This window comes from Bactrocera neohumeralis, chromosome 2 (assembly GCF_024586455.1).
Source record: "Bactrocera neohumeralis isolate Rockhampton chromosome 2, APGP_CSIRO_Bneo_wtdbg2-racon-allhic-juicebox.fasta_v2, whole genome shotgun sequence".
Classification (NCBI taxonomy): Eukaryota; Metazoa; Arthropoda; class Insecta; order Diptera; family Tephritidae; genus Bactrocera; species Bactrocera neohumeralis.
The window spans coordinates 50,769,513-50,780,168 of record NC_065919.1 but is presented as its reverse complement, the minus strand read 5'-3'; the positions used below and the strand labels follow the sequence as shown (position 1 = coordinate 50,780,168).

At 41.7% G+C, this 10,656-nt stretch overlaps 3 protein-coding genes across 3 annotated transcripts; 2 read left to right on the top strand and 1 right to left on the bottom strand.

Annotated features, from left to right (window-relative positions):
• Positions 1 to 2,207: 2,207 nt before the first annotated feature.
• On the bottom strand, positions 2,208 to 3,011 carry LOC126767706 (uncharacterized). Its single transcript, XM_050485252.1, has 2 exons — positions 2,952 to 3,011; positions 2,208 to 2,894 (listed from the first exon to the last, which is right to left on the bottom strand). The coding sequence occupies exons 1-2, from the start codon at positions 3,009 to 3,011 to the stop codon at positions 2,208 to 2,210; spliced, it is 747 nt and encodes a 248-aa protein (XP_050341209.1).
• Positions 3,012 to 3,350: 339 nt separating this feature from the next.
• Positions 3,351 to 4,161, top strand: LOC126767707 (uncharacterized). Its single transcript, XM_050485253.1, has 2 exons — positions 3,351 to 3,401; positions 3,478 to 4,161. The coding sequence occupies exons 1-2, from the start codon at positions 3,351 to 3,353 to the stop codon at positions 4,159 to 4,161; spliced, it is 735 nt and encodes a 244-aa protein (XP_050341210.1).
• Positions 4,162 to 5,304: 1,143 nt separating this feature from the next.
• On the top strand, positions 5,305 to 8,561 carry LOC126760606 (uncharacterized). Its single transcript, XM_050476410.1, has 4 exons — positions 5,305 to 5,496; positions 5,540 to 5,640; positions 7,367 to 7,403; positions 7,477 to 8,561. Exons 1-4 carry the CDS (start codon positions 5,305 to 5,307, stop codon positions 8,479 to 8,481), a joined length of 1,335 nt encoding a protein of 444 aa, XP_050332367.1. The 3' UTR covers positions 8,482 to 8,561.
• Positions 8,562 to 10,656: the final 2,095 nt, after the last annotated feature.

Sequence of the window (10,656 nt, the reverse complement as noted above, 5' to 3'; positions counted from 1 at the left end):
TGTGGGTCAGCATCAAAGGGAAGAGAAGGACAATGTGACCAAAAAAGCCTTCTATTAGCGCTTGAAGCGCACCTATGAGAGCTGCTCCCGCCATGATGTCAAAATCGTGCTTGGCGACTTTAACGCCAAGGCGGGCACGGAAGGTTTCCTTGGCACAACAGTCGGGAAATCAGCCTCCATGAAGAAACATTCCCAAGTAGGTTAGTAGCTCAACGTTACAGTCGACCATAACGTGAGCGATGGGATAGATACCGAGAGCAGAAGTGGGAAGCGAGACTCATTTCCAGACAAAAAAAAAGAGAGGCTGAAATGCGCGAGTATGACGAGCTTGACAAGCTGGCCGATACGGGTAGTGCTCGAAAATTCTACGAAAAGATGCGGCGACTAACAGAAGGTTTCACGACCGGAGCTCTTGTACAACCCCCAGTGGGTATCTAGTAACCAATGCCCAGAGCATACTAAAATTATGAAGGGAACACTTCTCCAGCCTGCTAAATGGCAATGAAAGCATAACAACAGGAGATGGCGAACCCGATTCTTTAATCGATGTCGATGGAGCAGATGTTTCATTGCCCGACCATGAAGAAGTTCGAATAGCAAGTACCCGCCTGAAAAACAGCAAAGCGGCGTTGGCCGATGGATTGCCGGAGAGCTATTCAAACACGGCGGCGAAGAACTGATAGGGAGCATGCAACAGCTACTTTGTAGAAAAAGGTCGGACGAAAGCATGCCCGACGATTGGAATTTAAGTGTGCTCTGCCAAATTCACAAAAAGGGAGACCCCACAAGCTCCGCCAACTACCGTGGAAAAAGCCTACTCAACATCGCATATAAAGTTTTATCGAGCATAATGTGTGAAAGACTGAAGCTCACAGTCAACAAATTGATTGAACCTTATCAGTGTGGCTTTAGGCCTGGAAAATCAACAACTGCCCAGATATTCACCACGCGCCAAGTCTTGGAAAATAACCCGTGAAAGGAGGTTCGACACACATCACCTCTTCGTCGATTTCAAAGCTGCTTTCGACAGCACGAAAAGGAGCTGTCTTTATGCCGCGTTGTCTGAATTTGGTATTCCCGCAAAACTAATACATCTGTGTAAACTGATGTTGAGCTGACTAGGCGACTCCCTTTCGTGTGACTTCTTCAATCTACTGTTGGAGAAAATAATTCGAGCTGCAGAACTCAATAGAGAAGTTACCATCTTCGTGGTGAACGAGGGCAACGAAACATCTCCTGTCATCAAACACACAGTCGTGGCACTCGCTACTAGGTTCCCACGTCACTTTTGACAGTCATAACTTCGAAGTCGTAAGTAATTTCATCTGCCTTGGAACTAGCATTAACACCAACAAAAACATCAGCCTCGAAATCCATCGCAGAATATCCCTTGCCAACAGGTGCTACTTCGAACTGAGTAGGCAATTGAGAAGTAAAGTCCTCTCTCGATAAACAAAAACAAAACTCAATAAGTCACTCCTTATTCCCGTACTGCTATATGGTGCAGAGACATGGACGATGACAATATCCGATGAGTCGACGTTACGAGTTTTCGAGAGAAAGGTTCTGCGAAAGATTTATGGTCCTTTGCGCGTTGGCCAGGGCGAATATCACATTCGATGGAACTATGCGCTGCATGAGAAATACGAGGACATTGTTATAGTTCAGCCAAATTAAAAGACAGTGGCTACGCTGGCTAGGTCACGTCGTCCGAATGGACGAAAACACTCCAACTCTGAAACTATTCGACTCAGTACCCGCCAAGGGAAGCAGAGGTAGAGGAAGACCTCCACTTCGTTGGAAAGACCAGGTGGAGAAAAACTTGGCTTCGCTTGGAGTATCCAATCTAAGTGACTCAAATCCATCTAAATTATGAAGAAGTATTGACGAATGATCGAAAATTCAATATATGTTTGACACTTGCCACAATGTTAGGATGTTCTGAGACGTATTCGAAGCTACTCTCGAAATGACTCAAAGCTAAACGCTTTGACCTCAATGTCAGTAAAAAAATCATCTATGTTTTGAACATACTATTATTCCCGATGTATGACCAAATAATGAAAACTAAAAAACAAATAATAACAGAAATGATAATGGGCATTTTACAGCTTCCATACAGCTCGGCAACGCCAGCCGAAATGAAAATACCGAATCTTTTATTTTTCAAAGAAATCTTCAAAAGTATTTTCCAATCAATTAGCACTCTAACAATTGCTTAACTCTTCATCAATGAGCTTACCAACGGCATTCACTAGTTCGCCAACACAAAAGAGTGCTTGGGCCTCGCTCTCCTGAGAAAGTTGACGTGTACGTGACAATAGCTGAGCAACACCATCCAACTCCTTTGAAACCTGCTCATTCCAAACAGTCATCCGCTCGACAAAGCAACTCGTAGTCGAAGCAAAATTCTGTGGCGCATCTTCAGTCGAAGCGGAACGCGCCAACAACACGTGACACGCTTTTGGCAAATTGACAACCTCATCGATTAAATTCTCTATTGTCGAAATGCTTTGTTCTGCCTCGAATTTGTAAGTCTGCAACACAGCGTTGAGGTCTTCGGTGCAATTGCTAAGTTGCGCATGGATGCTCGCACGAAGATCCGCTACAGAGAGCGTGGTGTTGCAGCTTTCGTGACTTAGCTTACGACTGGCTTGAAAGATCGGCAGGGCCAGCTGCTCCAATGCGTTGGTGATCAGCGTTTCGATGTTACCATGTAGAATATTAGCCGTACGTTCCAGCTTTCGGTTCACTTGCAGTGCGATCTCATCGGCGATGGAGGCGACATTGAAGGCCAGATTTTCAATTGCGGCGGTGACCGGACCATTGGCGCTGTTGTCCGATCCTTCAGCTGTTGAGGATATAGTTTGAAGCGCGTCCTCAGCGAGCGCGAACTGTAGAGATAGACGTAAATATTATTTATTTGAAATTTTATTGAGTTTAAAGCTCACCTTAGCGCCAGAGATGGCGAGTATGACAAGGAACAGGTAGTGGTAAGGCATTTTAACCATTTTGCATGAATCACCGAAAGACATTAAACATAAATATTCGCTGGTTTGTCGATGATGGCATCGTTTCATTGAAGATCATATCGAATGATTGATAAGAGGTCTTCAAAACAAAACAAAGTAACATGCAGATAACATTTTTATCTCTCCGATCAGCGAGATAAGTGTAGCTATCACATCAATTTGCTTAATTAGGTTCCAAAAATTTTGCCAAAACAATTTTACGCAATCAATTAGTTTCACAATTAATTCGAAGCATTTCGATAGAAGCACTTGAGCTTATTGATTTTCGGAAAGCATTGCAAGAAACACAAGTGAATAAACTGCGTGTTAAAACATAACATGGGGCTCAGCGTGGTTTTGCTATTTCTACACTTTGGTACAACTCTGTTCGTAAGTCCACACTGCTCTAAACAAGGAAATCTCATTTAAATCACATTTAAATGTTTCCTTTTCATTTCTTTTTCAGCTGCTAACACAAGCTCTGCCCTACAGCCCATGGCTGACATCACAGCATCACAGTCCACTTTACGAAGGTGTGAAGCTGCTCGTTGCGGATGCCGAGTTTCAGGCGGGATTGACTTGGAATGAAACCGAATTTCAGCTGCTTGAAGCTGTGACTGCTATGCGGGACACCCAGACAGTGCTCGATGACTATGAACCTTTAATAGAGGAACGTCTTAACGCTAGATTACTCGCTACGCGTTCCAAAAGCCTTTATCAACACTGTTATTTGCAATACGATTACGTCATTGCAAAATTCGAGCAAGAACTTACGCTTAAATTGCAGAGCTGCAGAGCAATGTTAACAAAAAGTTTAGTTGGTTTGCAGAATGAGTCCAATATTGAGCTCAATTTTATACGTGGCGCTGCAGTGGAAGCTCGAAATGTCCTTACCGCCTGTAATGTGGCTGAGCTGAGAGGTAGAGAGAGCAATAGAGATATCGCTGGCATTACTATGTGTGTGATCAGTCGGATTGGTGCGCTTGATCAGCGCCTTTCGGCGGCTTCTGAAAACTTTCTTGATTTACTTGCCACTGAGAATGCGGCGGAACTTGCAGGCAATAGCTGCGAGGAGTTCGATGAACTACGTCAGTTATTCGATAGCGTTTATGATGACATCAGTGAGTGTGTGGGAGAAAGAGATGTCTAAATATTATAATATATATACAAGTATATATTTGTCTTAAAGTACACAAACTCAATGTTCTTCGATTTTGAAATCAGTTGGTATTTTATACATACAAGTTCGATTTGTTATACTTAACTATATACATATGTACATACTATATACATATACATAATTTAATGAAAGTAACCGACGGATTTCTAAAGTAGTAAATATGATTTTATTAAATTAAACCGTAAGCAAAGTATAGCTGGTGCTGGGTTTAATGGATCTTATGTGGAAACCAGAGCAAGGATCAGCGCAAATGTTTAACGTGCTTTAAGCTTCAAAAATCTTCCTTTATATATTTACTATCTGAATTATTCTGCTATTATCTTTCAATCATTGATAATATTCTCTTTTCAACGCAGTTTCATTCAAGTAATTGGTGTTGCAATGTATCATTTCGGGCTTGCACATCACTTAGCAATGTTATAAATTAACTAGTCTAAGCGACACACTGAATATTCATAACTGTTTCATTGAAATTTCGAATATTTTAATTTTTATGTAAGTTGAAAGCAAAAACGCACCACTGTTAGAACCACAAAGAACCAATTCATATCTTTGCTGCCAACCATGTGTATCTCACCAAAATACAGGGTGATTCAGATTATCGTAATATCATAAGATTGGTGGTGAACTTGGCTATTTCTTGCTCGATCTCCAGCCTCATGCGATCAATATTAATTGTTGCATACATTTAGGCAGCATTGTTGTTAACTTGAAGGTTTTCAAGTTATTTTGTTATATTAAAAATTATATATTTGTAGCCTAAAGATCAAAATCAAATAATTACCAATTACTTTGTTATGCGATCAGCCATTTATGATTTGAACAAAATGTCGGTAACATGTCCACCACGACACCGTTTGCATATCTTCACCCATTTACGCAAATTTTCGATTACCCGCTGCACCAATTCGGTTGGAATTTCCGCTATAGTGCGCTGAACGGTGTTTTCGTGCGCCTCAAGCGGAGCTGGCAGATTGGTGTAAACTTTTCATTTAACATATCCCCAGAGAAAATAATCTAGAAGCGTTACTTTGCATGATCTTGGCGTCCATTTGACGAAATTAACGATTCACCAAACTTTGCAAGCAATGTGCCCATATTTAGACGTGAAACATGAGGCGGCGCAACGGTTTGTTGCAAATAGATATTGTCCGCGTCGGTTTCATAAAATTTCGGGAAAAGAAGTCGCTCTACATCGCTGCTATTGATGGTAATGGCATTTCCTGCCAGATTTCGAAAGAACTGAGGCTCGATGTTGCTGCCATACCACAATCCGCACAAAACGGTCAGTTTTTGGAGATACAAGTGCGTTTCCTGAACCACACGAGGATTTGACTCATCCCAATAGCGACAATTTTGTTTGCTATGGAAGCCATTAAGCGAGAAATGGACTGCATCTGAGGCGACCGTATTTTGCGCGAAGAACCCTTACAGTAGCCACCGGAGAATGTAAATTTGCGTAATAATCTTGGATACTTTCCAAGCGGTTTCTCAAGCTACCTCCTTTTTTAAAGAAAACACACTGAAATCTCATATTTAATAGGGAATGTTTATTATCATTCAAAAGAACATTCTTTGGCATCTATTTTTTGAAGCTTATCTCTTTCAAATGTTGACCGCGGCTACGTCTCAGATGGTCCATCCAATGAGTCCAATTTGCGATGACTCGTTCGAGCATTTCGACTGATAACTAGCGAATGACACGCGTGATATTTTGCTCCAAGGCCTGAATCGAAGCGGAATTGTCCGCATAGACTTTAAACTTTACATATCCCCATAGGAAAAAGTCTAACGGTGTGATTTCAGTGATCTTGGTGGCCAATCGACCGGCCCAAAACATGAAATTATCTGCTCACCGAAGTGTTCTCTCAATAAATCCATTGATTGATGCGATGTGTGGAAAATGGCGCCCTCTTGTTGAAAGAAAACGAGGCATCAAATAGTCGGTTTTCATGGCGCAATAACAGACGCCATTGACGGTTACGTTCTCACCGTCATCACTTTTGAAGAAATTTGCATCGATAATTCCGCAGGCCGTTGTTTTTTTTGAATGAAATGGCAACTCTTGAGTCTCTTCATGTTGCTCTTCGTTCCAAATACTGTAATTTTGGCGGTTTACATACCCATTGAACCAGAAATGAGCCTCATCGCTGAACAAAACTTGGCTCGAAAACGTCCGATCTTCTTGGAACTTTCCAAGAGCCCAGGACGTTCGAGCGGCTTCAGTTCTTGCGCAAGCTGTATTTTGTACGCTTTCAATTTAAAATCTCGACGTTAAATGCGCCAAGTCGTTCCATACGTCAGTCCGAGTTGCAGCGAACAGCGCCGAACCGACTCTACACGGTCTTCATGTACACTCTCAGCTACGGCTGATATATTTTCTTCACTACGTGCTAGACGTGATCTATTCGGTCAAATATTATCCAATAATGAATTTTGGATCCCAAGATGGGTGAATAGTACGCTCAGTAGGCTAATTATGCAGAATGAGAATTTTCGTAATTAAGTTGAACGATTTGTGAAAGTGGTTTAGGAGCAAGTCTTTCCATGATGAAATGCCAAACAATGCTGAAAAAAAACTCACGCGTGGTCTGTCAAAGAGCGGCTATTGGAAAAAGTATTTCCACTTGGATCACCCGTTATTAACGGGGGTTATAATGATATTATTTAGAAGAATATTGTAAACATAATTTCTGAACACATTCTTATCGCTAACCATTTTTGAATACCGCTGAAGATGTTTATACCCTGAAAGATCTTTGGCCGTGCTGTTCCAAAGTTTTTGTTGTATACTGAGATTTTATACATAATCAGTGATATTCTAAATGTTATGATTAGCATCCGAATGGCTATTAGACTTTCGATGCTTTTCGAGCTATACTCATTTCTTACTTTAGCTATATTTGTATCTGATCTGGGTATAGAACCCACGTTCCACAGCTTAATATTCACATACATAAGCAACTCATTTACACCCATGCCCTCAGATTAACATAAATATTTAATCGTAGTAATCGCTTTACCGATAAGCACGCCATAAATTGTTAGATTTAAATAAGAATCGACAAAAGCCATTTAACGGCCAAAGAGCGGAACTATTCACGGAGATACGGACGTGTAAAGTGGTTTGTTTTTTGTTTGTGATACTGAAGTTTAAATAAAATGAATTTTCAAGTCAAAGGGGCCTTTGCATACTACTGCTTTCTTTAACGGTAAGGACTTTAATGAAAACCAAACCACTCACTCGAAACTCAGTTAATAAATTGCACCGAATTGTTATTGCAGCCCATATTCGCGTACCGAGAGATCAGCGGCATACTCGATAACACCGTTGATCTTACACCAGAGGAGATAAATGCTTTGCGGCCACTTTTCTATTACCTGCAAGAGCAATATAATTTCATAGTGGATCAAGCGCCTCTAGAGGAACTAGATGAGGACGACACGCAAGTACAAGATCCACAGTACAAAGCAGCTCAAGCTGAATTGGAGCAATACTTCGATGCTCTCCAACAACAATATACATTTGGTGAAGACAACAACACAGTCAATTTGTACAATACAACACTGCCGACAGTTACCGAATTGTTGGGCTTCGCCGGCATTGATCTTACCGCTGTCGAGCTTGCCGAACGCGACGACATTGAGAGTCTGCTTCAGGAGACACTAGACGAGGCACAGCAGCAAATTGACGAAATCGTACGAGATTCCCTGCAATTGGAGTCGCAACTAATTAAAATTAATAAACCGAAAATCGTGGCATACATATTTAGAGCGCTAAGGGTGCTGTTCAAGGTAGCGACACGCGGAGCACGCGCCGCCTACTGCACCTACTCGCACATACCGCAATTGAATGTCTCGCTGCAGCACATCTACGAGGGCGTCGACTGTTACAGCTATTCGAAGCGTTTGGTGTTGCGCATTGAGCAAGAAACCGTGCATACAGTGAGCACTATTCAGAAGAATGTCCACAGTTTGGCTGGTATTTATAAAAGGATCGCCGGTAAGAAGTCTTTACTGGGCAAATTGTCTGTGGTGCTGTTGAATTTGTCGAAAATTGTGGCGAACATTAAAGAGACCTATTTATTGGGTGTCAGCGCGCTTGATAAGGCGAGAAATGAGTTACCGAATGCCACGCAAGGCAGTGTGAATTGCAGTCGCGACTTTGTCAGTGGCGTGCCGCAGATGGTGGAGACTGTGGCTAATTTGTCCACATGTATAATGTACGTCGATAACACCACCGTGGAGTATGACTTCATGAAACCGGAAAATGAACGCGATTTTAATTGATTGGGGTAAATTTTACCTTTCTGGAATTGTTAAAAGGTTATTGCAATAAATATTTATACCTAGTCGAAAGGTAAAATATAGCGCTGTAGTAACTCGTTTTCGAATTATGAGAAATTTGTATGAAGAACCAATCTTCAACGAACTAACAGTTTGAGAGTTTTCATTTTTGGTTTCTGGAAGAGCTCTGGTGACGACTCAGTTGCGCTTCTTTTGGTTTTTTAACCCTGAACTCATGTTAAGGATGGAGTAACTTGATCTCACTGAATTTAACTCAGTTTGGAAAAAATTTAGTGCAGGATCACAATCTGAATAGAAAATTTAGAGTAAGAAGATTCGGGCTATTGATCTGTGACTCAGTTGCAAGTGAAGGAGTTTTTTGCAAGGTATAGAGCCTCTGATGATACCGGAGGTATCGTAGTACTTAGTACCTCTGAGATATTTTTGTATACATTTGAGTGAATGGAAAGCTTTTTCCTACAATTCTTGACTCACACGAATGATCAGCCTTCAGCCGGTTGAGACGGAATATCTTCCACGACTTCCTTGGAGCATTGAAGGGCTTAAGAGATATTGGGCAGCTCATTGGTAAGAAATCAGGTATTTTACCAAATCCACTGAGTTGCTGGTTAAGGCTTAATCGGTTACCACTCGCCGGCACAATAAATCAAATGACGGTCTAAGTGCGGATGTCTGCGGTTTGGCATTCCTGCGACTCACTTTTCAATTAGCTAATTAACCATATCAGTATAAGAGGATCAGCAAAATATTTTGTGTTGAAATTAGCTATATTAGCAGAAATAGGTCGGTTTTCCTGATAAACACCATTTTATTTACATTGAAAGCAAAATCTGGAGAATCCCTAATAACGGGTGATCCAAGCAGAGGTGCTTCTTTGACCCAGCATTCATTATTGAATACAGGGTCCGGCACTCGAAGTTTAACCAATAATGTTAAAGCCATCAATTCGGTTTGGAAAATTATTTTTATTTATTTTAAAGTACAAAATGTGTGAAAATAATCATAAATTCAGGACCAATTTACTTTTGCTCGATATGACCACCTTTTGCCTTAACTATGGCCTTGAGACGGTCAAAAAACGAATCGCAAGCTGCCCGAATGTGACCTGCCGGTATTTTGGCCCACTCACGGACAATGGCTTTCTTCAGCATCTCAAGACTGATGTATTTTTCACTTCGGACCTTCCTCTCCAAAATGGCCCATAGAGAATAATCCATTGGATTCGCATCTGGTGAATTCGAGAGCCATTGTGTGGTCGTAATGAAGTTCGGAACGTTGTTTTTCAGCCATTCCTGGTTCACTCGCGCTTTGTAAGACGGTGCTGAGTCTTGTTGAAACGTCCATGGTTTTACGACCGAAATATTCGTTTGCCTACGGCTTTAAAGCAGCCTCCAGAACACTTTCCCGATAATATCTCGCATTTACTTTGACGCCAGGCTCGATGAAAACAATTGGAGAGCGCCCATTTGCGGTGACAGCGGCCCAACCGATGACTTAGTTCGGAATTTGACCGCTTTCGGCAAGGCAACTGCTTCGCTCTCTCAAGTCTTACTTGTTGCTGCTTCGGTGTGAGATCATGGGCTTTTTGAAACTTGTAAGGCTTGACCTTGAGGTCATTTTTCAATATGCGTCGGATGCTGCTGTCGGATATTTTCAGTTCTTTAGCCATTTGATTGGCACTTCGTCGTGGATTTGGCTCAAGTCGCTTCTTCACTTTCCGAACTATCTCACGTGACGTTGAGGTCTTTTGATCACCACCTCCATGGCGTTTTGCGATGCTACCAGTATCATTTTAACAAGTGATGGTGCGATAAACAAAAACTTTATTCACATTAAGGCGTTTGAGCTCACGAACAATTACTGGTTCTGATATTCCGGCTAAATATAAAGCAACACACTATTACGTTTGAATTCCATCGCTGATCACTTTTTTTTGCGTTCACTTTTGGCAAAACGCTTTTGTACACTTGTGAACAACACTCCGAATTGTCATTCAGCAAGTTTATAAACAGCTCATTCCAGTGCGACAGCTGCGCGAACGGCCTGAAGTTGGTTACACTTCGAGTGCCGGACCCTGTAATATTCGATCGAATAGACCATGTCCAGCACGCAATGAAGAAAATATACCAGCCGTATCTGAAAGTGTACACAAAGCAC

Bases quoted from the DNA above. Each gene is read 5' to 3' on its own strand.
- LOC126767706 (XM_050485252.1), bottom strand. From the start codon at position 3,011: ATGGTTAAAATGCCTTACCACTACCTGTTCCTTGTCATACTCGCCATC. The intron at 2,895-2,951 runs GTGAGCTTTAAA...CTATCTCTACAG, and splicing joins TCGCCATCTCTGGCGCTAAG to TTCGCGCTCGCTGAGGACGC.
- LOC126767707 (XM_050485253.1), top strand. From the start codon at position 3,351: ATGGGGCTCAGCGTGGTTTTGCTATTTCTACACTTTGGTACAACTCTG. The intron at 3,402-3,477 runs GTAAGTCCACAC...TTTCTTTTTCAG, and splicing joins ACTTTGGTACAACTCTGTTC to CTGCTAACACAAGCTCTGCC.
- LOC126760606 (XM_050476410.1), top strand. From the start codon at position 5,305: ATGAGGCGGCGCAACGGTTTGTTGCAAATAGATATTGTCCGCGTCGGT. The intron at 5,497-5,539 runs GTGCGTTTCCTG...TCATCCCAATAG, and splicing joins GTCAGTTTTTGGAGATACAA to CGACAATTTTGTTTGCTATG. The intron at 5,641-7,366 runs GTAAATTTGCGT...TGAATTTTCAAG, and splicing joins TACAGTAGCCACCGGAGAAT to TCAAAGGGGCCTTTGCATAC.